Source organism: Pagrus pagrus (assembly GCF_965226575.1).
Source record: "Pagrus pagrus genome assembly, chromosome: 22".
NCBI classification, from domain to species: Eukaryota; Metazoa; Chordata; class Actinopteri; order Spariformes; family Sparidae; genus Pagrus; species Pagrus pagrus.
Window position 1 is genome coordinate 22,896,881 of NC_140204.1, and position 27,847 is coordinate 22,924,727.

At 40.2% G+C, this 27,847-nt stretch overlaps 1 protein-coding gene across 7 annotated transcripts in view; it reads left to right on the top strand.

Annotated features, from left to right (window-relative positions):
* Positions 1–26,362, top strand: part of ehbp1l1a (EH domain binding protein 1-like 1a) — a 44,363-nt gene extending 18,001 nt beyond the window's left edge. For 2 of the 7 annotated variants that reach the window (XM_084344345.1, XM_084344346.1), the window contains 22 exons: positions 501–560; positions 654–759; positions 3,606–4,049; positions 4,257–8,183; positions 8,274–8,339; positions 8,534–8,752; positions 10,166–13,614; positions 13,707–13,761; positions 13,992–14,189; positions 14,504–15,052; positions 15,520–17,946; positions 18,191–18,341; positions 18,933–19,099; positions 19,219–19,267; positions 19,379–19,891; positions 20,002–20,047; positions 20,221–20,264; positions 20,477–20,588; positions 21,034–21,133; positions 21,977–22,050; positions 22,622–22,736; positions 24,383–26,362. In XM_084344345.1, the coding sequence (XP_084200471.1) occupies positions 501–560; positions 654–759; positions 3,606–4,049; positions 4,257–8,183; positions 8,274–8,339; positions 8,534–8,752; positions 10,166–13,614; positions 13,707–13,761; positions 13,992–14,189; positions 14,504–15,052; positions 15,520–17,946; positions 18,191–18,341; positions 18,933–19,099; positions 19,219–19,267; positions 19,379–19,891; positions 20,002–20,047; positions 20,221–20,264; positions 20,477–20,588; positions 21,034–21,133; positions 21,977–22,050; positions 22,622–22,736; positions 24,383–24,476 (12,965 nt within the window). In that variant the 3' untranslated portion in view covers positions 24,477–26,362. Of the gene's footprint in view, positions 1–106; positions 332–500; positions 561–653; positions 760–3,605; positions 4,050–4,256; positions 8,184–8,273; positions 8,340–8,533; positions 8,753–10,165; positions 13,615–13,706; positions 13,762–13,991; positions 14,190–14,503; positions 15,053–15,519; positions 17,947–18,190; positions 18,342–18,932; positions 19,100–19,218; positions 19,268–19,378; positions 19,892–20,001; positions 20,048–20,220; positions 20,265–20,476; positions 20,589–21,033; positions 21,134–21,976; positions 22,051–22,621; positions 22,737–24,382 lie in introns of all 7 variants that reach the window. The other 5 variants (XM_084344342.1, XM_084344343.1, XM_084344344.1 and 2 more) reach the window with 5 other exon arrangements.
* The last annotated feature ends 1,485 nt before the right edge of the window (positions 26,363–27,847 follow it).

Sequence of the window (27,847 nt, forward strand, 5' to 3'; positions counted from 1 at the left end):
GAAAATATACATTCGTTTTGGGTCATTGATTTTCCACATTCCATTCCCTTCTTTCATCTCTTCCTTCCCATCATCCTTCTGCCCCATTATGTCTCCTCTTCGTCAGCTTCCTTCTCTCTGACCACTGGTCAGTCTTTGGAGCAGAAACCCCAGGGAGGGTCTGGATATGTTTCTTCCTGGAGACCTCAGGTCACCCCTGCAGTAGAGACCCCCTCACCTTCTCCTTTAAATCCTGCCTCTGCTCTTGTGCTCTCTGGGCCTCCTCTTCCTCCTCCTCCTCAGCCTCATATATCCCAAACTGCCTTAGTCTCCCTCAGTGACCAAGATGCAGGTACAGAAGCAAAAAGGAACAATGACCCATGTTGTTCCTGCTTGGTTAGAACTAGTATCAAAATTGAGTGACTTATCCTCGCCAATATACAAGCACATGTCTCCCCCTGCTGGTTGTTAGGGTTGGGCTTCTTATGTTTAATCTCTTCTATGCTTTTCTGTCATTTCAGAGTTTAAAAGACAGTTGAGCACCCTGAGTGAAGAGGATAACCAGTCCACCACACCTACAAGTGAGTGTGAATGCAAAATGCAGTGCAGTAGAGTAAATGATACCTATATACAATGACTACATGACTAACGTTATATTTCTGTATGTTGTTCAGCCCCTGATCCCAGAGCCCCAGCCAGTCGGAGGCATGAACCATCCAGGACTACAGAACGGAAAAGAGATGCACATTTTGGATTTGAAGTTGTCAAGGCATCAGCAGGGTAAGTAATTATGAAAGGCTGCCTTCGATAAGGTTTGGTGTTTCTTTTAATGTTTGCTATGGCATGGCTGTAAAGAAATAATCCACCCTCAGATACCCCAACACTGTTAATGTGGCTGCCATCAATTTGTGTTGTCAAGTAAACTAGGCTTTTTCCAAAGAAAAGTATCAAAGCACTTCACAACAAAGGCATGGGCAAGGGGCAAACACAAGAGCAACAAAATAGAAATGTTAAAACAGAAATGACAAAATGATCAGTTAAGAAAATTGATTTACAGTGAGTCTTCAGGAGGTTTTTAAAAATGAAAATTGTAGCTGGAAACCATATTAAAGAGTTAAACTATTTCATAGAGAATGGAACATCAACTATTCAGTCTCTCTTAATTTTTAAGCCAAGGTCTGAGAATATTCAGTAGACACTAGGTCGCCCCTTTAAATTATTATATGAACAGAACAATTCAGAAATGTACGAGAGGACTACTGCATAAATGCACTACTTCACCATGTAGTGCCTGATAGGTAAGTGCAAGTATTTCAGGAAAAAGCACAATGTCATTTTTTCTTGATATGTAATGAAGCATCTAGACAAGAATTAAATACGACAGCTAAATTCTTAGACAACCTCTGAACCATCATGCCAAGATTTGCTCTGTTTATGTTTGAAAATTAAGGACACAGAGATCCACGTTCTGTGCCAACTAGTACAAAGACCACAACAGCAAGTTTATGTTCACTTTCGGTTTAAAATACAAAAAGTGTTGCTATATTTCAGTAGCTGTGAACACTGCAACCGTTGTGTTGAATTTAACTCAATGACAGGTGATGCAATTTTACTGAGCTATGAAGCTTTTCTTTGTGATTGTATTGGTTAGAGGAATGTGTGAAAAATACATTGTCAAACAACTAAAAGCTAAAAAACAAACTGTAAAGCAATTCCTCTTCTTAGCCTGCAATTTAGTAAGAAAGGGGAAAACACTACTGGTTTAACACTAAGTTTAAACGTTTTGTTTTCAACTGATGGTTTTTATGATATCAGGCTTTATGAGGTGCTGTAGCCACCTCTACAAAGTCACAGAAAATTACTTTCTCTTAAAGAAATTAATCACTTTTTGATTATTTCCTTTAAAATAAAACAGAAGATTGCTAAATCTGTAAATTGTCTATTTATTAATTAAAGGATTAATTGGTAGTATGGTTAAAATAGAAAAAATACAAATGTATTGCTTTCCATGATGAATTAAGTGTTGGAAAAAGTTAGTCTGAAGCCCAGCATAGTGTATCTGATATAGTATTGTCATGTGTTTCGTACTTAAGGTCTATCTGGTCTCATTTTGTTCAAACCCTAAGGACATCTTTTTTTAATACAGCTTTTTCTAACAAACATGATTTTATGTTGCAAGACTCACATGGTCAAAAGTTGGTAAGGTTCAATATAAGAATGGGCTTCTCTCTTTAAGGGTCTCTTTCACTGTCAGTTTGTTTACCAAAGAACGCCTCTGAATCTGAATCTGAGGTTAAATGAGGCTGGGCTTAGATGATGTAAAAAATTATTTATCCAGATTCTGTAATTGTAGTGGAGTTTTGTCACAGAATGATTTGTACAGGGAATGATTTACAGATAAAAGATCACCTTGTTGAATTCCTGGTAACTCAGATAAGGGTTTTGGTTTGTATATGTCGCTATATAAGCAGGGACAGTTACCCTTCATTCACAAGCTCATTTGTTGGTTATTTGTTAACTGGACAGTATACAATTGGGAAGCCAAAGTACATGAGTGGCTGGTAAAGAGCCAAGTATTATTTTCAAAATTAAGTGGACTGTAAGTAACAGACTTGAAATTTTGGAAAAAAGAGTGATCCAAAGGAATGTCATTCTAATTGGATGTCTACTTCATTGCCTAAAAATCACTTAATGCGGCTTCAACAAAAACAATTACTTGTTGCTGGTACATGCTGTCTACACAAGGGTCAAAACAACATTAAGGTAGCTAATATGTGTAGCATGTTGTGGTGTGCATTTGCAATTAATGGATTAGGCTTGGATTTGCAGCTTTGGTTTGAAATACATTCCACAAACAAACAAACTCCCCATTTGTTTGGCTTGAAAGGGCTTCTGGGAATGTTTGAAATAGTTCTAGGTCAAATACAGAACGATATGTTACATTAAGATCTTTGTTGCCTTTAAAGGCAAAAATTAGCAAGTTTGCTATGTCAGAATCGCCTAAATCATCAAATAGATAAATAAAATGAAAAATGTATTCAAATGTATTTGTAATGTGTCGTCATATGTCTTGTGAGAAAAATCTCCTTTAATTATCCAAAATCCTTGAAAAGCCCTTTATTTTATTGTAAATTCTGGTGAAGCAAGACCCTGGTGCCCACTGTTGAGCAGCTTCTTCAGCTTGTAACTAAGTGGCTATGTTTCAGCTCTGAAAACTTTTTTGGCAGTCACTGCTTGTTCAGCTGCATGTGAAAGCATATGGAATCTTCATAAGGATACTTTTATGATGAGATTTAAACAGAAGCAACTTAGTCATGTTGATGTAGCAAGTGCCTGATCTGGCATAGTTGTTTCAGTGAATTAAAGAGTTGCTGCTGCTTGGCAAGGCCTGGTCATTAGTTATGTGATTTATCACAAAACACTTGTTTGGGTGGTAACTCTGTCTGGTGTCAATCTCCTGCTCTACATTTTTGCCATACATCATTTTTGTAGTTCCATGTCATATTGCTCTTTTGCTTGTGTGCTGTTCAGTGGAATTCTGTCAAAATGGCCTGGATATAGACTGCATTACTGAGGTGGAGACTTTCTTTGCGTCATAACTCTGATCTTATTTGTCTGTCCCTCAGACCTGAAAGCATGGCCTCACTTCTGCCCCTTAGCCCCAGAAAGACTGAAGCCCTAGGGCTAAAATATTTTGAGATGCCAAAGCCACAGGTGGATCAGACAGAATCAAGGCCAACAAGGACATTCCCTAACATACAGTCAACACTTCCTCCCATCTCTTCTTCTCATAAGCAAAACCTTGATTTTCAAGATCACACATCTGCCTCAGCCAAGGAGCCCCTGCTTAAACCAAGAAGTCACTTGTCCAAGATGTCCATTCAGTTAGGGGATCCAATGGTCCATCCAGAGCCTGTTCAATGTAAACCCCTTTCTCCTACCAAACCCCAACCTACATCCAGATCACTCCAGGGACCATTGTTACACTTGCCTCCAATTGCTACACCCCCAGAAACAAAACTGATAGGAAGGATAGCCCATAAAAAAGAAGCTATATCTATGGATTTGGGGTAAGTGTAGTGTGGTGATCTGTCAGTTAAATCCCTATTTTATAGTCTTAAAAATGCATCTAAGTTCTTGTATATAGTTTTTCAAGTTCTTATTAACACTTGCAAAAACAAATTCTGATGATTTAGAATAAGGCATTCTTATAGCTTTCTAAAGCACTTGAGTTTTTTTGTTTCTACATAAATTTTTGGTATACTTTATTCCTTCAGAAATGAGAGCATGGCTACCTCTGTGTCATCTTGTCTCAGAGAAGCCAGTCCTGCTTGTCCTCCAATTGAGATGAGCAAAACACCAGGAGCTCAGTCTGGAGAATGGTCCATTGCTGAAAACTCACAGTCGGAGAAGCCAAAGAGAGACGCTCAAAAAATAAGCCCTGCTGTTCCAATGCCTGCTGTGGATAAGAAAATCATATGCAACACAATTGCCTCAGACCAAATCACTTCAAGATTGGACTCACAGAAGGCCACAAATGAAAATTTGTCAAAACAAAGAGAAGAATCTAAAATTAATTTTGCATTGTCTTCTACAAAAGGTTTTGACGTGCACAGTTTGAAACCAGAACATTGTATGGAGAAGAAGAAAACTGAAAATATGGCTTTGTCTACGGATAAAATAGCATTGTTTGAAAGAGATAAGAGAGTTGCACAGGAACTTGGGTTAACAAGCTCTGCAGTCAGCACAGAAGAAAACTGTGTGTACATATCTAAGGTCGAACTTGCTCCATTTTGTCCAAGAGGAAGCTCAAATTCACCATCCAATTCAGAGCCTGAAGCTCAGCTTGAAGGGAAAGTGAGAGTGCCCCAGTTACAGTCAAGTTGTCCAGAATATTCCAAGATTCCTGGCATGCCATGCCATCAGTCACAAGTTATAGCTTGGTTTGATGATAGGAGGTTACTGTTTCAGAGGTTACGCCACAACAGAGTTCCATTACTTCTGTATTCAGATCATATTAGCTCCCTTTATAAGGGTAGTGCAGGAATTGCAAAAATGGTGAACTTAACACTGTCCTGCTCCAGGTCTGCCAGTATTCCTGGATTCCCATCTGCTTTGAAACGCGAGCCAAATATGGCTCACCTTTTACCTACATGTCCCAGATTTTGCAGTGTTCCAGGGTTAGCTTCTGCTGGCTCAGTGACTGAATATGGAAAGAGATATTGGGACAGATGTTCTCTGTGGGAGAAACCAATGCGGATAAAAGAAGCATGTCTTTTACACAAGTCTTGTGTTCAGGAGCAAGCTGTCAGTGATACAAAAATGATTAAAGTCATGGTGGCCATGTTGCCAACATGCTCTAGGAAGGCCAGTATTCCAGGTTTTCCTTCAGCACTATTGCAGAAAGCTTCAAACACTCCAAGCATGGCCAGTCTTCTCCCCACATGCCCCAAGCAGACAAGGATTGCAGGTATGCCATTTAGACAAGGACTTATGGCATGTAATGACAGCTGGCACATTTTGAGGGAATCAATTTTGGATAGACAATTGAGAAGTTATCCTTCTCTGGTTCTGGAAAATCCAAATGAGGAAAAAGAACATGTAAAACATGTGGTAGATATATTACCATCTTGTCCCTGGAAGACAACAAATCCTAGTTTCATGTTCTCTTCGTCACAAAAAGAACCAGATGTGCCAAGTGTTCCATTTACACAAAGCAAATATCCTCGAATGGCAGATTTTCTGCCTACTTGCCCAAGAAAAGCCAGAGTCATTGGTTTACCCTCTAAGGAGCCAGTTAGTGCTCAAGTTGAAGATTTGAATATAACCAAGCACGTTCCGATGGAAAAGCCCTTGAGTATATGTGAAGTCTTGAATCAAGATTTCTCTCCAGTTGCTGCTCAGGATATAGACAAAAGAGACATGTTCAGTGCAGTGGCAATGTTGCCCTCATGCCCTGCGAGAACTTGCCTTGTGGCCAAGCAACCAGGACCCCAGAATCTTTCTCCAGGTATTGTCAGTCTTGTATCTATATGCCCTAAACAGACCCAAACACCTGGTATGTCATCTCGAGATCAAAACAATTCAAAGAGCAGAGATTGGTATGCTTCGAGGAAATTAATTGACAAGAGACCAGAGAAGACAACACAAGCTTATATTGTTCAGTGGGTACCGAAAGATACAGAAGTCCTTAAAGGTATGGTAGATATGTTAATGAGTTGCCCACAAAAAGCCAAAGTTTTTGGCTTACCCTCTGCTCCACGACAAGAACCCATTATGGTTAATCTAATGCCCTCATGCCCTAGACATAGTGGAGTCTGTGGCTTGCCTTCAAAGACTGGACAAAATCTTTGTTTGTCCAGCTGCAATGAATGGTTTGCTTATGAAAGTTTGCAGTGGGAGAAACCACTTATCAAAAGGGAAGTGCAGATTCTGAATGCAGCTTTGTGCTTTGATAAGAATACTGCTGAAAGTATGAGTGCAATATTACCCTCCTGCCCGAACTATGCTAGTGTACCTGGGTTTCCCTCTGCTCTGACACTGACATTAACTGATGGCCTGACTATGGTGAATTTAATGTCTATGTGCACAAAGGAATCTAGAGTTCCTGGAATGCCAATTAGAAACACCACCCAACAATTAGAGTGGCTAATGGAGAGAAAGTCGCTGCAACTCCCCAGAGACAAGTCTGCTGCTATGTTACATTTACAGGATGTTAATATGTTCTATCTTGATTGTGATATGATTGTAGATATGGTATCCATATTGCCCTCTTGTCCACAAACAGCTTGTCTACCAGGCTTTCCATCAGTACCATGTCCTCAGTGGCCAGATATACCAAGTATGACCCATCTGCTGCCTACTTTACCCAAACATTCCAGAGTTTGTGGAATACAGTCTAGAATTCATAGTGAGTTTGTTGAAGCAGAATGGAATGTTGATGAAAGGACATTATGGGAAAGGCCATTGATCGAGCCCAGAAGATTGCCAATAATACATGACCATAAGATGTATTTTAGAGAAAAATCATTGCTTCGGATTATGGTTTCAATGTTGCCACCTTGTCCCAAAAAGTCATGTATTTCTGGAATTCCTTCTAAAGTAGATGAGAGACCAGTGGAAGCTTTAGTGAAAGAGGCTCCCAGAATGTTAAAATCCTTAGGCACTCTCCCAAAACACAGTAAAATTCCAGGACTACCTGCAATGAATAATGCAGAAGAATATGATGGCTGGTATTTGGATAGGGATGCAGTTTTGAGAAACCCAATTAAAAGACAGTATCGAGTTGTTCAAGATTTTAAGGAAAAGTCATATAGGGACAAAGAAATAATGCTGAGCATGCTCCCATCATGTCCACGACAAGCCCTGAACCCTGGATTTCCATCCGCTCCTCGACTTCAAGCTGTTGAAACTACGGAGGAAAAAAATACAGACATGGTACATCTGCTGCCATGTTGCTGTAGAGAGTCCAATATCATTGGTTTCCCCTCTAGGGTGTCGGTTATTGCTGATTCTCAAGTAGGGGGGTGGCCAGTAATGATAATAAAGACACAATGCTCCTGTCCATTTTACAAAAAGTATGGTTCTCCTCACAAAGATACAATAAAGGCAGTTCCTTCTCTTGAACCTTCTTATCCAAACCTTGCTCTCAGTTCTGGCTTCATAACAGTTCCACTGCCTGACTCAGACCTGCAACCAAATATGGTAAATATTGTGCCATCTTGCCCAAAGAAAGGGTCTGTTCTTGGGGTACCATCTACACATGTACACCATTCAGGAGAGGGGTGGCCAGTTAAAACACGGCTGGTGAAGTCAGGAGCAAAAACAATTGGAAAGGATAGAGAAAACCTGATGAGTCAACAACTGTTACTAGAAGATTCCTTTTCTAAGGTTCCTGTCAGCAAGACATCCATGCATTTTTTATTCCATAGCCCAGATATACCAGACAATGTACAACAAAGCATGAAAACTGGGTCATCAACCGGTTCCCTCAAGGCCATTGCCAAAAACTTACCATCATCAAATTCTGTAATCCAAGCTGAACAGCTTTCCTCTAGGATGGAGAAGACTGAGATGTTATGGGATGAGGCCAGTCCAGACAGATTAGCTCTTGAAACAAAGAAAACACCTTTGGAGATACAAAAAGATGAACAGGGCTTTGGGCTACCAATTGAGGCTGAAGAAATAGGTGCTCTAGAAAATGGGTGAGTGAGTTGGAGAGTTAGAGTTGAAATTCTCTCTGTAATGGCAGTGGGTTAGTTTTTGAATCATATGCTTTCTGATTCTGTTTTCAGAAACTTGCATTGCAGAATGTGGCACTCCATTCCTGACATGCCACTATTCTTGAGTGTTAGGAAGAGGTGGGTTCCCTTGGTTTGCGCAGTGATGCAATAATGTGATGCAGTATCACAGTAATGCATTTGCCTTATCTCAACACCATCTGACTGACTAATTTATGGAAACATTTGCATTAGTTGTTTGTGTCATTCTTTGTGTAGCTTTGAGTTCACCAGATTTATACAGATTTTTGCATCTTGTCACGTCATAATTTCAGCTCCTTGGGTCAAAAGGATACACAAGAAACCCACATATCCATCTATGAAAAGGGAGATACTGTTGACAAAGAAGCAGAGACTACTGAGGTCACTCAGGAGGATCATGGTTTCATGTCCTCAGAAGAATCAATTAAAACTTTGTCAGTAGAATCAATGGATGTCACTACTACATATAATGACACTGTGGATCGAGGTTGTGTTAGGTACTCTGAGAGTGGGTAAGTGTGAGAGAGGCTAATACCTGGCCTTTACCCTTGTCAGTTTGATATAGGTGTAGGGATGTGTGTTGCATGGTTTTAATGTATAATGTCCTGTTGAGGTTGGCTTAATTTCCTGTAGTTCATGGTTGAATTGGAGCGCTAGTGCTACTGAGCAAAATGGGTTGCAGTAGAGAAATGTAAATGACAAAAACACAGCAGAATACAGGGCAGTCAGTTCAAATGAAAAAAAAGGCAACAAAGACACCATGAAGCAAAGTGTAAAAGTCAAATGACGCAGAAACAGTTTTTATTAATGAAAACATTTGATTGTGAGAGAATAGTTTAAACATTAAAGTTGAAGCATTTCTCCATATCTTTCGAGGTAATTACTTTAGTCAACAGAGAGGTATATAACACCATTATGTGAAATTCTTAATTTAAAGAAATCTGGCGGTCCGCCACAATATCAACATTTGCACATATTGATTTTCTGTTTTTGGAGCTGCGCGTCCAGTTCTCACTCACTCAAGACAGTGCACCCATCAGTGAATAGCATGATGTTATATACTCCGATACAGTGGATGGCGATGTGCTTTTTAGTCCACCGGTAAAACCAATGAAGAAGAGGAGGAAGATTATTTAAAGAAGACAGCTGGCCTCATCGTCGAGATCAAACCCCCACAAAGAGCCCCAGGCCTTGAAGACAGTTTTTGTCGTGGCCAGGCCGTGTAATTACATCGTCATGTGATGCATTGGGGACTTTTTCCCATAAGCTAACATTGTGAAAGATGCGTCTGTAAAACGGTAATCAAAGCCTCACAACCCCTACGAAATGACTCGTTTTACTGTCAGAATTTGGGCAATTTGGTCCAATAAAATTTGGAGAGTCTAGAAGAGCCGCCCGATTACATTTTATACCCTTCAAAGTTAGCTCGGCGTTTAACCAGAAGTTGGCTGACTCGGTCAGCGGAAGTCTCGAGTGCGCATGCTCTATGGCACCCCAGCTGGACAGCCACCGCCACAATTAAAGTCTGATTCTGTGGGAAACACTGAAATAGCTGTATATTCCAACCCTAACCCAAGCAAATCCTGTGGCATGGTGTTTTGTTTGCAAGAGTGCAACTTTTTAGCCAAAGTGGAATGTTGTTTAACTACAGGCTGTATTAAGTTTGGAGTGAATAGCATTTATTGAAATTGCATGCATGAGAGTGAAATACATACCATAATGAGTGGTAATATACAATTTTTTTCAACTTTTCTATCATATGTAGATTTGTAGTAATTATACTTTAAAGCACTGATGACTTTCTCACTGATTGATTGAGGCTCACTGTACCAGGCTATGTAGAATTAGATGTAGAATTGCGCTCATTTTGTAATTTTTTTTCCATCTTCCAACAGACTATAACTGTGTATTTACCTTCTCTTTAGACATGAATACATGACTTCACAACAGCCATCATGCCCAATTCTTGCTGGTGCTGCAGAACCGCAATCCCAGACCCAAATAAATAATGCTGAGCAGCATCTTACAAACAGGACCATACTATGGGAGGAGCTACCAAAGGCAACTACACTAAAATGTCCTACAGACAAGACCATACAATGGGTGGAACTACCAAAAGTGACTACAGAGGTAACAAGAAACAAACCAGAGGAAGAAATGAAAACAATAAAAGAAATGGTCAGTATGGACCAATCTTTACCTGGTGTTGCCATGAGCCCAAGTCTCTCTTCCATGATGTTGGACATTGATGATGACATGAGGGCAAAGACAGAGGCTGGGATAGCAGATCTGATGCCAATATGTCCAACAGTTAGCGGCATTTTTGAATTCACTGCTACTGCAAAGCATACAAATGAAAGCTTACTGGAAAGTGACTTTACTTGGGATAAGCCAACAGAGGATAATGACATTATAACCACTGAGAGTGTTCTGCATTTGAAAGGAAGTACAGATTTAGTTAATCAAATGGAAATGGAATGGAATGGAAAAAATAAAAAGCCTACTGCACAATGTATGCCAAATTATGTGAAGCCTGAAATTGAGTACAAACAGTTTACTTTCTCAGAAACCTATCCCAGTGTGTCAAACATTGCTGGTGTGCCATCTAAATTGACCACAAAAGAAGAACACTGGCTTGTAGATCACAAGCCATTCTGGGAGAAAAAATCAAAACCAAAAGAAGTATTCCAGCCATATGCATCAGAGGATGTTGAAAAGAACAAGAAGAACATGGTTTTACTGGCACCGTCTTGCCCTAGAGAGGCAAGAAATCCAGGATTCCCATCTGTCTCACACTACAGTTTAGTTATTTGTGGACCAAATGTGGTGGATGTTTATCCTGAATGTCCAAGTGTATCCAATATACCTGATTCACCATCTACCAGGAAAGCGAACAACAGATCATTGGTATCACAACAGGAATCCCTTTTAGAGAAGCAAAGGAAAACTAAACTTGTCATGACAGTGTCACCACAAGAGAAGGATGAAATTACACCAACTGGAGTATTGGTACCAACTTGCCCTAAAACATCTTACATACCAGGCATTCCCTCAATTCCACAACCTATGATAGCACATCATGGATCAGATATGATGAGCCTTTTAAGCTCTTGCTCCAGAACGTCTTGTGTTGAAGGTATTCCATCGTTAATGGAAAATTTGAGTGAAAAATGGGCTAGAGATTGCAAACCCTTAGGAGTAGAACGTCACAAAATCGACACAGTCATAATCGATGATAGACCTCACAATGATGACATGAAAGGCATGTCAGCTTTAGCCCCAACTTGTCCAAAAGAAGCTTGTATCCATGGATTACCATCTGCTATGGAACCTACAGTAAGCTATAATGGATTTAGTAGGGTCAATCTCCTTTCATCTTGCCCGGCTGCCTCTAGGATGGCTGGTTTTCCTTCAACGCACAAAGCTGACAGGAAAGACTGGAACGCAAGCAATGCACCAATATGGGAGAAGCAAATTAAAAAGGAGTCTGTTTTACCACTGGAGAATGATCAAATGGACAAAGACATGATGGGAGCTGTTTCTCTCGCGCCAAGTTGCCCAAGAGAATCAATCATCTCTGGTTTTCCTTCTGTACCAAAACCCACAATGATTAATGTTGTTAATATGAAAAATATGGTCAGCCTTTCAAACTCATGCTCAAAGATGTCACAAATACCAGGATTTCCATCAACTCATAATTCAGAAGGGTGGACATTGAGCATGGAGCCACTGTTTGAACCTAGAATGAAAGAAAAGCAGGTGTCATTGATTGACGGATGTGAAAGAGATAAGAAAACAATGAAAGCAATGCTTGCCCTTGTACCATCATGTCCCAAAACTTCACGGGTGTCAGGATTTCCTTCTCATTCAACAGTTTGTTGTGCACAAAGTATTAGCCTTCTTACTCTGTGCTCTCAAGTTTCCAAAATACCTGGATTCCCATCCATTGATGGTGATATGAGTGTAGGATGGATAACAGAAAAGGGGGCATTGCTAAAGAGGCTCCCAAATAAGGAAGTCATATTTGACACAACAAATGGCAACAAAACGATTACAAGGAATATGGTTTTCTGTGTACCATCCTGTCCTCGAGAGACATCTATTCCTGGTTTCCCATCTATTCCAAATCCCAAAATTGTGTATTATGGCCTAAATGTAGTTAATCTCCTTCTGTTGTGTCCAGTAGTTTCTATCATACCCGGTATTTCATCACTTGAAGGGCATAAAGAAGAAGGATGGGGTGCCAGACTGGGTTCGTTGATGTATAGACCCCAAACGGACATTCAGTGTAGTATTATTGGCTCACCAATTAATGTAGACAAACCAAACAACATGCTTGCTTTGGTTCCTTCCTGCCCAAGAGCATCAAAGATTCCAGGCTTCCCATCTGTCCCCCGATACAATATGCTGAGTATTGTACCTCTTTGCCCAAAAGTATCCAGTTTGCCTGGATTTGCAACATTTGAAAGGACCTCAAAATTCCAATGGCTTTTTGATCCACACACTTTGTGTGATAAGCTATCAAAAGAGAGAGTTTTTGGGATACACTGTCCAAATCAAGATGGAAAAACTGTGAAGACAATGTTGGCTTTAGCGCCATCTTGCCCTGAAGCGTCCAGGATCCCAGGGTTCCCCTCTGCACCTCAAACCAAATCTAAGATCCAACCCAATATGATAACTTTCCTATCTTTCTGCTCCAGTGCTTCACGTCTCCAAGGATTTCCATCTATGACTACAACCCCAAGTGCTGGATGGCTAAATGACACAAAACCAATTTTGGCAAAGCCTCTGGAGAAGAGGGCAGACATGATTATGCCACTTGCTGGACAGTACCAGCTATATTGCTGCAACATGACAGGCATGGTGACATTAGTGACATCCTGCCCCAAAGAGGCCAGAGTATGTGGCTTTCCCTCTGCTCAAGTTGGAAACAGACCACCAGACATGGTCAGCTTATACACATCTGCTCCATGTGTCTCATGTGTCCCAGGCTTTCCATCAAGAAGGATGCTTAGTGCCGATTGTATAAATAAACAAATTAGGACAACACACAGCAAGACCCCGTCAGAGAACATGCCGAATAAGAAGATTTTTCTCATTGCACAACATAAACATGGACAGGAAGACATGGGGTACATGGTAGCAATGGCTCCATCATGTCCACATTTGACTGGAATCCCTGGGTTCCCCAGCATTTCACAATCAAGTCCAACAGAGAAAGAAACAAGGACTAGTTTGTTCCCTCGTTCTACTGAGAGCCAAACATCACAAGAATTGCCTCCTGCACAGTCAACTCAGACATATCTCAAAGACGCAAGCATTCCTGGTGGTCCCTCCACATCTTTTAGCAGGCCCAGCACAGCACTTGCATATGGTGAGATATTTGCAGCTTTAGGATTGAGGTCACATTCACCTTTTTATGTCATGTTTTTCTTTTGTGTATTATACTGTTTGCTTTTATGACAGAGGACGAATTCGAAGGTGGTGCAAAGCACAACATAGACCTTTGTGTAGATAAAGGGTAAGTAAAGGAGCCCAGTTCTCTTGCATTGTTTGCTGTGAAAGGGGTTAGTTTAGTGCTTGCCCAACATGGACTGTTTGGACCAATAAACCATAGCTTTAGTAACTTAACCATACAGTGCATGGTAAATTTCACCATTTCTGTGAGGGCTGTACTTCGTAATTTTTTTATTGAATTGCTGCATGAGTTCGTGGATCTCGCCTTAAAATCCTTCATATTTGGGTCTTCAGCAAATCACAAATAGAGACGATAGCAGCAGAAGACACCCAAACAGTGAAGAAACTATTGGACACATCAGAACCAGCAGGAGCCTTGGGGTGGGAAGTATTGGAGGCAGAGGGAACAATAACAGAAAAACAGACAGAATCCTTTTTGTCAGAAGACACCCCAGGACTAGTAAAGGCTATTGTGGGTGTTTTCCACAAAGGGTAAGTGTGACGCTGGTCACAAACTAAGAATTATAGCATTCAACATAGTGTGCATTGATTGTTGGTAAGCCTAAATATAGACCGTAACATTTCATGGTCCTACTTTTCATACAGCAGGCTCATTCTATTTTCAAATGCAGATTTTGGCATTTCAGAGTTTGTGGAAAAATAATATCTGGACTGAATTAGCATGGGTGTGCCTTTACCTTCTCCAATGCTCACTGGTTTCTATAATTAGCTCCATGTTTATTGAAACCATTGTTTTTGCATGGTTCCATGGTTCATTTACTCACTCTAGTATCCATGTCTCACAGTTATGAAACAGTAGCATCCATTTTGGGGCCATCTAGCTCTACTTTAGCTGAAGTGGATCACCAACCCAAGGCTGTCTCTACTATGGATCTGAAGGACAAGAGTCTGGCTCCTTTGGATGATTTCTTTCCACATTTCATGGACAACACGACTTCCATACAGAAGATGGAGGGCCAGTTTGAAGACGTACACCCAACACACGACAATGAATATCCAACAAGTGCCGAGCCTTACATGTTGGACTTACTTACATGTGGTCGATCAGCGTCACCAACTCCTGACAGAGATGATGGGTTTTTGGTTTGTGCAAACATGAAGAAATGGCCTCCACTGACAGAGGCAGATATCACTGAAATATCAAAGGATGATAGTGAACAAGTAGAGGAACAAGAGACAGCTCTTGACCAATTACATACCAAGGAGATATCATTCACAGGGCAGGACTCTGTTCAAACATCAGTGTACAACGAAAGTTTGTTAGCAAGACAACCGACCGACACAGAACAGGATGAGGTTAGAACAGTGTCAACTTCTTCACAGCTGGATAAAGGGTGAGTGCTGGAGTACAATGATCCAGTGTTTGGTTGCACGGTGTGACAGTGTACATGTTCTGCTTTTTTGGTGATAACACTGTCTCTTGTTCTGTTTTTGAGCGCTTACTACTCTGAAAATTTTGATGGGCAACTGTTTGTAAAAGCTGTAAAGATTGGCACTGTGACTTGCAATGGTAATATTGCGTCTTTGGTAGCATTTTACATAGGTGTTGTAAACTGAGGTTAATTATGTCTCTGTGTCCTTTATGTGCTCTGTGTTGTTTCAGTGACAGTGTGCATGTACTTAAGGAAAGCAGAATGTAGAAAATGAAGTTCAGTTTTGTTTTACAATGTGTAATAAGATTTGGTTACTCTCTTTCTCGTCAAGCAGATTAATAGCTGGTTTGAGATAGGGTGCATGGAAGAACTATATGACAAAGCAAAAAAACAGCAAATTCTGAAGCTTGTTCTTTCTTTTCCTCAAGCCCCCAACAAACAAGTATGGAAGAAATTTCTGCCACTTCTCTGCAGCCTGCATCAAATGAGTCACTGACAGATGCCAATGCAGATAGAGAGATACTCATGGACAAACCCTCAGATTTTCAGAACGTCAGTCCAGTTGGACCACAAGCGGACATTGCTGTCCCTCAGCGAGGCAGAAAGCCCAAGAGAAACATTTCACAACGTCAACATCAAGGGTGTGATCAAGAAAAAGACACCGTTCCAGTACGACCACTCAGAAGGAAGGATAGTTTAACACCAAGCCGCAAACAAAAGTCTAATGGTTTGTCAGTCAAGCTTCTCCCTGAGGTTTTTCCACTCCACTCTGTAAGGAAAGATGCTACTGGTGAGATTATTCTGACACAACCTGCCGTTGACCCATCTTGCAACTTAAATAAAGGAGACAGTAGCGTTCCTCTAGGTGTACCTCAGAATGAACATGCCCAAGCAAGTGTTGATGCTCAAGCAATACCATACACTGATGACAATAGACGAAAAGGGCAAAGTAAATCTGTGCAAATAATCATGGATTTTGTCCCTCCTCCTCGTGTAAAAAAGAGAGATGGTAGTTTGCCACCTGACACTCCACAGGGAACTGGCCCTTGCAAGCCTCTAAGGAGAAAAGATGGTGTCACCAGAGAGACTTCTGTTTCAAGAACTAATGAACAACAGAATTTGAAAGTCCAAGTCAGTTCTGCTTTGGAAGCTCCTGATCCTGTTCCTCCTCAACCTTGTGTGAGGAGCTCTCATGTCTCAGGTGCCCTTGAACCTTTACAGAGCATTGATAAACCCCACCAAACAGCCATCGAAGTAATCCCTTCACAACCTTTAGGGAGAAAGGACCACACAACCACCAATTCTGATGGGAGTGAATCTCTACAGGCAGATGCAGAATTGGTCTGCTCGAAGGACAGGAGCTCTTCTACCCCAGAATGGCCCATGAAAGACATTAGCACATCTGTCCAGGCCTCTTCTCATGGAATTCCTCCCTCAGAAGCAAAAGACATCACCCAAGAGATATCTCATGTTGATCAAACTGCTTCGCTCTCAATCATCAAGAAGATACGCCTTCCTCAACCTGGCAAGAGATTGCCTTCAAGCAAATCTGGCAAAATTGTCAGTGACAAGGGAATTTTGGCACAAAATTTAAATGTTGTAAACAAGGAGTCTGTGAAACCAGTCCAGATCATCAACACTGTTATGCAGGATATAGAAGAAATAAAACAATCAAATATAGCTGTTGACACAGCTTTTGATACAATTGACATCACATATTTTAAGAAATCAGAGAATGCATCAGAGATAGCAGAGGCAGAGAAGCACAAACAAACAACTATTTGTGAGCCAAGGCGTCGTATGAGGAAACGTCTGAGTGGCTCCTTTCCAGATAATGTTACATCTACGGAAAGCACATCTAAACCTTCCCATGGAGAGGAGGGACAGGCAGCAAGGCTAGATGGTTCTGCATTAATTTCCTCAACAACTAAAGAATTGCCATTCATGCAAGACAGCAAAGATGTCCTCCTTCCTCTGGGGAATCAACCTTCTACATCTGCAGAAGAGGTTGCCCCTGTAAAGTTAAGGAGAAGCAGATTGACCATTGAGGGCGTTGTTCAAGTAGAAGATGGTGATGTTTTAGAGAAGACACCTGGAGATTCAAGCTTGCCTGTACCAAAACCAAGACTAAAAAAACGTCTCAGTGGTTCATTTCCAGAAGACACTACAGTTTCTGGCTCACCACCCTCCTGCCTACCAGACACTGTAACTGATACCATTGGTCATGAATCAGCCCAACAGAATGAACAGTCATGCTTGCCTGTTCCATTGCCTCGGGCCAAGAAATGTCTCAGTGCAACTTATTCAGATAGTACAACAACTGAAGACAATTTATGCCCCGTAGAAATGGAATTCACTCAGGGAAGCCCAGAGGATATATCTGTCACTGATGAGGAAACAAAGGAAGACTCAACCCTGCTGGATTCAAGTGTGATCTCTGAAGGAGGTTTTGTCACTATTCAAGATGAAGATGATGTTGCATCAGAGTTGGAACGGGAAGTTTTAGCAGCAATGGCAGAAGAAGGATTTCCACAGGCGGACTCCATAGAAGATACTGAGAAGGCACTGGATGAAATCATTGAAGGCTGGACCTTTACAGATAAACCTGTTATCTCTGATGACTTAGAGAAAGCTGTTGTAGAAATGTCTGAGCATGCTGAAAAGGTTCTGGAGGCAGAAGTTGATAGGTCCCTTGCTTCCACTGTAGCAACTTCTCAGGATGACTGGCTGCATGTAGAGAATGACAAAGACAGTGAACCAACTGAAAGACAATCAAGGAAGGAAATGAGGGACGAAGAGTTGGACTTTGGCTTTGTTTCTGTAGATGTAGCTGCTGGTTGTTTAGAGGAAGAAAGGTAAGGTTAATCAGAACACATTAAGGTGTGAGGGGGGTGTATTCATAACTGAGTGTGTGTGTGTTTTACGTTATCATCTCTAAACAACAGAAATTCTAATTTCCATGTGTTTTCTAATTATGTAATATATTCTATGTGTGTGTTTTCATTAGCGACATGGTTTGCAACCAACATCAATTACCAGTGTTCTATTGTTCATGAAAGAATTTATTACTAACTGACCTTTGTTTTTGGATTTTTCCAGGCAAAGGGAGACACCAGAAAAATCTTACGGGAAGAAGCGCTTGAGTGGCTCTTACCAAGACGACAGCAAGTCAGAAGTTGCTGGCCTCTACCAAGCCAAGGAACCAACAACACCTCAGAAAAGACCTGCAGATGGGGTTGCCTCTCCTGAGGTACGTTAAAGCTGCATTTGTTGACATTTGCTTTTTTAACACAGAATCAAATGACTGTGTAATATGCAAGATGTTGTTCAGGGTGAAGACACCCACAAAGAAATTATCACCTACTCTGCAATTCTCTTCAGTTTCAAGGAGATTATTAACCTCTTTTAGTTAATTTTTTTGTTCTAGGACCTGTTCTCAACAACTTCATTTCCAGCATTAGCAAGCTTTCAGAAAAGTGTTGACACTTTCATTGTCTACCAGCCCTGCACAAGACAGCAGACAAAGTTACAGAGTAGCTTGTGACGAAAGTGAAAGGCATAGTGAATATTGAACTACAGTATGGTGATCAGTTGGACAGAGAAACAATTACATATCAAGTGCTTATATTGCTCTGTGTCTGCTGGATCTGTTAATCTTCAGTGATGCTACATTGTTTGTAGCATTATTGTTTTGTCATATATACTGTATTACTCTAATTCTTTTGGCAACAAGATGACAACAAACAACTTTTATTAATGGTCTTTATCCAGTTACAAGCTCTGTCTTAAATGTGATTTTTATTACCATCATTCCCCAATATTGTTATTGTGTGTGTTCTAGAACCTTATGGCCAGTCCCAGTTTAGTGACATCCAGTAAGTCTTTACTGGAATGGTGTCAGGAAGTCACGCAGGGTCACAAGGGAGTGAAGATCACCAACTTCAGCACCTCCTGGAGGAACGGCCTCGCTTTTTGCTCCATCCTACATCACTTCCATCCAGAAAAGATGTAAGAAACTTTGAAATCACTGGTCTACAGATACATTTCAATAGACATTTTATTCTTCCCCACAGTCCCTTAATGTATACACTGATTATTGTGTTTCTTATCTTTTTTTCTTTGTGTAGTAATTATGAAATGCTAGACCCGTATGACATCAAGTACAACAACAAAAAGGTGATTAACAATTAGTTATCTGTTGATTAAATCAACATTGCATTTTTGTAACTTTTTAAGTTTATGTGTTGGTTGATGACTCCTGATAAGATCCATCCATCTGTTTTGCAGGCCTTTGATGGCTTTGCCAAACTTGGCATTTCCAGGCTGATTGAACCTTCAGACATGGTCATGCTAACAGTGCCTGACCGCCTCATTGTCATGACCTACCTCAACCAGATCCGTACCCATTTCACAGGACAAGAGCTCAGTGTGCTTCATATAGAGAAAGATAGCAGCGAGTCCAGTTACGCAGTAGCAGGGGAGCGGGATACCCAAGAGGACCCCGAGGCAACTGTCCGCTACTGCGCTCAGAGGCTCCAGGAGGAGGGTATAAGTCTTGAGACAAACGGGACTACTGGCACAGCAGAGAAGGACAGCAAATCCAGTAGTGATGTGGTTCCACCTCCCAGAACCAAACGGCTGCAGGTTGCTGGGGCAGGTGGGGCTCAGTTACCAGTGGCACCACCAAGGACTCATTTCCTGTCCAAGTCAAGTTTCTCTCATGTCAAAGATGCTGATCTGGTCAAGAAGCGTAGGTCACAGCGGAGAAGTGGTTCAGTTGATGAAGGAGACATATCAGTGGTATGATTTATTTTGTATCTTATTGCCTTATTAATTTATCTTTTTAATTTTATCATTACCTTTGTCTCGTTTACTTATTTTTGATATATGACATTCTTTTTTGTCTGCAGGTTGTTGAAGAAGACAGTGTTATTACCCGGAGGAAGTCAGAAACAGGTTAGTTTTTCTAAAAATGTCTTTTTTCTAACTTTTTTTTTTTTAAAGTTGGCCTTGTTTCCTGATAACATAATTTGGACTTGATTATTTGGAAGGTTTTTCCAGCATTGAAATTAAAGTTGCGAGGCATTTCTTCATTTATACAAATGGTTTAATTTCTGTTTTTCTCACAGAGAGAACAGAGGCTGTGGTTGAGGAAGGAAGACTAGAAGGGCAGGTAAGTTAGAAACCATTTGTTTCACTGCAGGGCTGAATATCTAGGAGGGTTTCTGTATTAAAGCTCAGCCCAAATTTGTAAGGACTTTCTATTCCGCTGATTTGTCACATGCATATCATTTGTGTTGACTTTCGCACCATTGGTACAAAGACCATACATTATTGTTATTGGTAATTCTGTTTGTTTGTCTATGTGTGTGTTAATGTATCCAGGACCACAGCCAGTATGTGCTGAGTCAGATGGAAGCCCTGGAAGCAGAACAAAACCATATTGATAACAGAGCTGGTGTGGTGGAGAGGAAACTCAGACAACTACTAGAAACAGGTAACATACCCAGAAATCTTATAGAAAGTAAGAAAAATTGCTTGCTGTGCAATATATGAAAAGCACATGAATATGTGGGTTACAAAGTATTATTTTAAAGAATTCAATTGTCCAAATCATAATATTTAGGGAAGAATAGTCATTTCTGGGATCTTGTATAATTTAAAGGCATCAATTACTCGTTTTTGGTTATGAGGATAAGATGCTTGTAATGTATCACAGAAATTCTGTTTTCCCTCATAATAATACCAAAAGCCCTCACAGACATACACATATGCATCTAAAAAAACTGTGTAATGGACACATAATAAGTTTTGGCTATTAAGTGTGAGCAGTTTCAATTGTATTGATTATTCACTCTGACACTCCGTTATCACAATTTAGGAAAGAAAGAGGACTGTAACTAACAGAGGGGTGTGCATGCGCTGTGATTTCTCTCCTGTAGGCAGTGACAAGGTGGAGGAGGAGAGGTTGATTCAGGAATGGTTTACACTGGTCAACAAGAAGAACGCTTTAATCAGGAGGCAGGATCATCTGCAATTACTGTAAGACATCCACAACACATGCTGCTGGAAACTGTAAAAAACACAGGACAGTATTCACAAATGACAAGACAGTCTCACAATCACGTTCATATAGTTGTAGTCCTGGAGCTTTTGATCATTACACATTTTCCTCAGCCATCAAATTGTAAGAAATAATTTAAATGTCTACAAGTTATACTTTGTTAAAACATATAGTGTTTTTCAGAGGACTACAAGTGCATCTCACCCATGTTAGATAAATAAATAAACTTTAACAAACTACATGGGTGAAAATTATCTTAAGCTCAAAAACTCCACAAATAATATATATATATACATCTCTAATATATCTCAATATTCACAATGTTTTCAAAAAGCAGGATCTGTAACCTTACGATTTTAAATCCTGAAATCGAGCTGCATTAAGAAGAGATTCTGTAAAATTTGACTGTTGACTGACAAATGCAAAAAATGTGTTTAAAAGGGTAGGTAAGTCCATTCTTGACCCCTGACATAATAGTGTGATGATTCAAGTTTCACTTAGTAGCTTTTTCCATACACATCTCATCTGGATCAGCGGGTAAGGTTTTCTTACCTGACATAGAGATGCATTAGCGTTTGTGTCATGTGATGACAACTGAGTCATCTCCATGACAGCTGAGAAAACTCCACCCGCCATTTAAGATGAGATGCTTTCAGTAAAAAATCAATTCAGATGACCTTGACTGAAGATCTTTCTATTTCGGTGAACTAGCAGTGAACTGTAATGGGTCATCCTCCTCTGTACTTTCTGAACTATAAGACAACTCTCCTCCATAAGCACACATGTCACACATCCTCTGATGCATCTCTTGTTATTGACAGGCTGGAGGAACAAGACTTGGAACGAAGATTTGAGCTGTTAAACAAAGAGCTGAGGGACATGATGGCACTTGAAGGTATGACTTTATGGATACACATAAACTGCATTAACACTATTCAGAACAGAACACAGTCTGTGACAGACTGACTCTCTCTCAAACACTGTGGTTGAATGCTTAAGTGACAAAAGAGAAACTCTCAAGCATGTCTTGTTAGTCTGCCAAGGAAGTGGTTGAATGTTAGTATCACTGTCTTGCAAAAATCACTTTTATGTGCAACACAGACGTACAGTATGTGATTGTTTTGCAGCAGACTGTAGTTGGTTATGAATGCTTGATGTATCCATGGGTAGTATTGGCACTCCATGACAATCAGGGGCTCCCTATTGTCTTATGGTATAAGTAAATGTCTTCACTTATAAATATAAAAAGACAACGTGTTGATGAAAATATTTAGCAAAAAAGTTTGAAAATGTTTTCTGAATAATTTTAAAATTATTGTCATAATGGATTGTTTAGTGACACAAGGACAGTTAATGGACTGTAGTAAAATTTCCTTTGGAAAGACAGGACTTTCTCGACCACCATTACAAATGATAAAATCAGCTTAATGTTTTGAGTGGAAGTTCTCTGCCTTTGTTTCTTCCAGAGTGGCAGAAGAGTCAGGTCCAGAAACACAGAGAGCAGCTGCTGCTTCAGGAGCTGGTCTCACTGGTCAACCAGAGAGACGAACTGGTCCACAACATTGATGCCAAGGAGAGAGGGTGAGACACACTTATTGCGCTGTTTGAAGGGTTAAGAAAGTCTACAACTGCCTTGGGACATCAGTCAACATGTGCACACATGATAAACATAGTGCCTCAGGCTTATACTGACGTAACTTACAAGGTGACAAGGTAAATTTACATCATTATATTACATGTCTTTTATTAACAATGAAGTCTTAGTCGAAAGTAGTTTCAGTATGTTTCCACTTATGTTTCTCCTTTATTGATGGCTGATGTGCCACTAGATGGCAGTATAGTGAGGGGCTGCTCAACCGGCTTTCATGTACTGATGATACTGTACAGTGGTACATGAGGATGTGTTCAAAGATGCTTAAGAGATGCCCAGAAGATAGTCAGCAATACTCTGCTATTGCTGTGAGGAAAGAGAAGTCAAATCCTAAAGGAGTAAAGGAGAATTCATAAATAATGATAATGACACAAATGTTGGTCTTACATTGTATGGGTTATGTATGTGGTCACTACATCAAACAATTTTGTTTATTTTTTCAGAATTATAATAGTTATAGTACATTTTAATTTCAAGATTACACAACAAATTAGACAAGTAAAAAAATGGAATTCAACACAATGCAAACGCACAGTAAAGACTCACTGAAATAAAGTCAGTAAGAACGGAAGAGTTCATTAAGATAAGATATTTAATATAAGATATACTTTATTAATCCCCATGTCCCCCTAGTGTTTTCACTCTGTTGTTATTCTTTTACACACACTGGCCTGTTATACATGCACAAACAGGACCTATCGTATACACATGCACTGTATGGAGAGGTGTCAGAGTGAGGGGGCTGCACTGTAAACAACAGCTGTAAACAACAGCTGTAAACAGGCGCCCTGAGCAGTTAGGTGTTCAGTCCCCTGCACAAGTGCCCATGAGGTGAACTTGCACCTCTCCAGCTACCAGTCCATGCTCCGTACTGACTGGTTCAAGTGGGTTTTTTGGCCTCCAAGGCAAGTCCCCACGGACTGAGCTACTGCCGGCCCAGGTTGGACCTGGTTGTTGTTCTTTGTTCTTCTTTCAATACTCTAAACTCTCCAGTTCTGATAGAACTGATGCTACAGCAGCTATTCCAACCTCTCGAGGAGCCGCCGTCTTTGTTTTCAAACAAAGAGTTGCCACTCTTATTGGACATCACACCTAAACTACACCTGTAGCTGCTGATTGGTCCCAACCACTGAGGTTTGGCCACAAGCACATTAAGTCTGGCAAAGTGCAGCCTTTAATGATTAACTGTCAACAAAAAAAAAACACAGGCAGCCCAGGCTGTGTAATCACAGTTGTGTCCATACAGTATGTAATCTCTTTAGCCGCTGTGGGACAAGGGGCAGACATCCATCTGACGTACCAGATAGTCCTCAGATTATTCAAGACTCCTGTTTGCACCTTGAGCAAGGTGCAAACAGGAGTGAGGAGATCAGGGCTGACTCAAGACATGTTCAAGTTTTAATTGTCAGAATATACATCCTGATAAGACCTAATAGCTGCCTTACACTGTGTGTGCAGCTTTATTGATGCAAGCTGAAGCATATAGAACACGTAGAAGCAAGCACAGGTGACTGAAAAATGCATGTGAAACACCCTGTGTGGACAGCCTGTGAATCCTCCCTTCTCTTGTCCTCAGAGCTCTGGAGGAGGACGAGCGTCTGGAACGAGGCCTGGAGCAGCGGAGAAGGAAGTATGCTAAACAACAGAAAGAGAAGTGTCTGATGCAGTGATCTTATCACCCTCCAGCCACCAAACACTGGGTCACCTGTCTGAGAGAGTGTGGGTCAAACAAATCCAAGATGGGACTCGTTTGGTGCTCTTTTATCTGCTGTCAGGACCATCAAAACAGCTGATCCAGGGAGCGTACTCCTGCAAAAGTACATAGTGTACCAGTGTGAGGTGGCAGTGTATTTCCAGTAGAGACTGAAATGGCCCAATACCAGAGTGAGGCTCTGAGAAATGTTTAGGCTCTGTTATTTTGATTTGTGTCATAAAGTGGAGCCTAGTGCTTGAAAGATCAAGGTAAATGATGTGGGCAGTAGAGGACCTTCATTGTCCACCAATCCCTACAGGATACTCAGCACCAAGGGATTTGGCCCACTCAACAGAAGAGGCATCAGGGCCTCAGAGAAGTCGTTTGTACCTTTGGACTATTTTTTTGCTGTTTCTGTGCTGTGGTTTTAGTGACGATTGATACACATTGTCATTGTGAATGTTAAGTGTGTGGATAGATACAGATATGAGCTATCAAAAACAGGAGAGACTTGGTTTGACCAGTGTTGGTTTGTTAAAGCAAACAGCAGTACAGATATGTTTGGATTGGAAGTCCTCCAAACTGAACGACTAAATATACATTGCTATTGACTTCTAAAACACCCATACCAGTGAAAAATCAGCAGGGCTACACCATAAATATTACATGATCAAATTATTTGTTAATTTTCTGATCCAGGTCTGGTTTGATCAAGTCTAGGCTCAAAAACCTACCTACTTGACAAGGTTTGGGGCTAAGGAGAGATTGGAGTAGTTTTTCTGAACATGCAATTTGTCACCACAGCTGCCTTACTGTCAGATCAGGAACAGGATTAGGGCCACTGTAAAAAAAAAAGAAGAAGAAAAAAAGAAAAAAGAAAATAAATCAAATGAATTCGCACAGTGGCCCTAATCATCTTCTGTAATGATGTGTTATGTTAGAAGTGACGTGTGAAAAGGTTTTGCCTGGATTTTCTTCAACCCCGTGAGTGGATTTACTGATGTGGATGCATTGTGATGCATTGGAAATGAATGCTGTCTTCCAGCCCTTATGTTTTCTGTTTGCTTTATTTTTTTGATAAGATAGCAATAGGTCCATTTGAAAATGTAAATCTAAAGTAGTATGATTCTGGTGTTCAGATGTTTACATCATAATGTGTAACCACTTCTCTGTTGGAACAGATGGAATGCAAGGGCAAAGGAAGCTGCCATGGCCATTGAATATAGTAGATTTGTCTTCTAACTAACTTATTACATTAATTTAAAGTTGTAATATTTATTCATTTAAGACTCATCAGATGGAGAAGCAGCCACTCAGAGCTGTCCACTTTATTGGTTTGTATTTGAACCAAAGCTTATAAAACACACTCAGTGACAACTGACATTTGTTTTCCTATTCAGGTCATGGAACATTTGTGGAAAATAGTAACTTCTGCTTCACAAAAATGAAGTTTTTTTTCTTAATTACAAGGTGAAGATGTGAATGCCTCTGCATTATAAAAGCCAAATCTCTAGCACAATGTTATCATTTGCTAAAAGTGAATTAGCAGCACCATCTCTTCCAATAATGAAAGGATGCTTCCTCCTTGTTTGTGCACTGAAAGGTTATGTGCTTTTGCTTCGGTATACAGACGTTCTGTAACAGTGACATTTCTGGGCCTGAGAGATTTTATTTTGTGTGTGTGAAAGTTTGCAGTTCTCATGTTGCCATTACTGCTGGTTGTAGCAGCTCTGACCACCACTTGTGTAAATTAGTTACTGCCTGTTAAAAGGATTGCCGTTGGAGAGCTTTTATTTGTGGTTTTTTGTGATATTTGCACTATTTGTAAAGTTTGGAAAAATACAAAAGATTTGAATGCCTTAACACATCTCGTGCATTTTTATTTCAAAATGTTGTATAAAATAATTTAAGAGTATTGCATTATATTTCTCTCAGTATATAATAAGTGTCTTATAAGGACTTTAAAGAGCCTTATTGCCCATTAACTAACTTTTGTTACTAGGACCTTAATATAAAGTTTTTCCTTTATTGTCATTATGGGTGTTACTGTTTGGATTTGTCACAGACAGTATGGTATCTGTGTGAGTGTAATTCATATATCTGCATTTTCCCTTTTCAACTTTATGGACCACAAACAAACATTCTGTAGAACAGTCAGCATGGAAGAGGCTGTTGTTTCAATCCACTGATTGTCAGAGCAGAGTCGTGTCCATATCTGCCGTATTTTTTAATTATTCTTCTGATTCTTTCTTTTCCATTTCAGAATTAATGAGTCATGTTTGAGGAAGGAAGTGACGATGACCAACAGTTTGGTCATTCTTCCACTTTCAACCACTGTGCCACAGTCCAGGCTGTGGCTTTACCCCGTGACAGTGACTCTTTCTGACAGGCTCTGCTTTTTGCAACACGTTTTAGAATTTGATTTAAACTAAAAGAGATGTAATCAGGGGAGCCCACTGATCATGGTTTGTAGCATGAACACAGTGAGATTCATATTCACGTTACATCACGACGATATGCAGCTATAACTGTAGTGATGGACGGAGGATGCGTATGTGAGTGCAGTACAAAAATATTAGCTGTCACCAATATTAGGCACCAGTTGTCATTTTAGTTGTTAAAATAAAGCAACTTAGACATAAATAGATTAAGAAAATTAACATTTATACATAAAAACAGTGATAAGTGTGATACAATCTCTGACTGTGATTGAGACTGCAAACAGTAGAATTTTCCATACAAGGAGCTGGATATACTGTAGGTTTCTAAATATGATAGTATTATGTGTGATTTATGTTTTATGTTAATAAATGCCAGCTTTCATAAGCAAGGCATACAAGGACAAAGTCGGAGAAGTAACAGAACAAAAACACTCTTTCAGCTGCAGAGCAGTAATACGTTTTTATTTATTGGGAAGGGGTGTTGGGTTCTCCTGGCAGCACACTGTAAAGAAAAGTCAATTGATATATGGCTTGAATACAAAACAAACCACCAAAATAGTATTCAGTAGAGAGCATACCTCTGCCAAGGCCTGAAAGTCCCTTTTAATTCGATAAAGTCTAATATCAAACTCACTAGCCCTGTATGACTCTAATTTTTAGACCACCCATAACTGTTAAATGTTATTTAAAGGAGCACTCTGTAGTTTAGGTAAAGAAATGTTAATGAGAAGAGAAAGATCTTCATTGGCTGATTTTTTTCTGCCTAAACAAACTAAATAAACAAACTCTCTTTGTTTTCATGACTGAATAAACTGAATAAACAAACTGACCTTAAAGGGACAACACAATTTATACTGTTTTACTTTGTTTATATGTGGCAGACCCTGCCACCTTTCTAGCTTCAAAC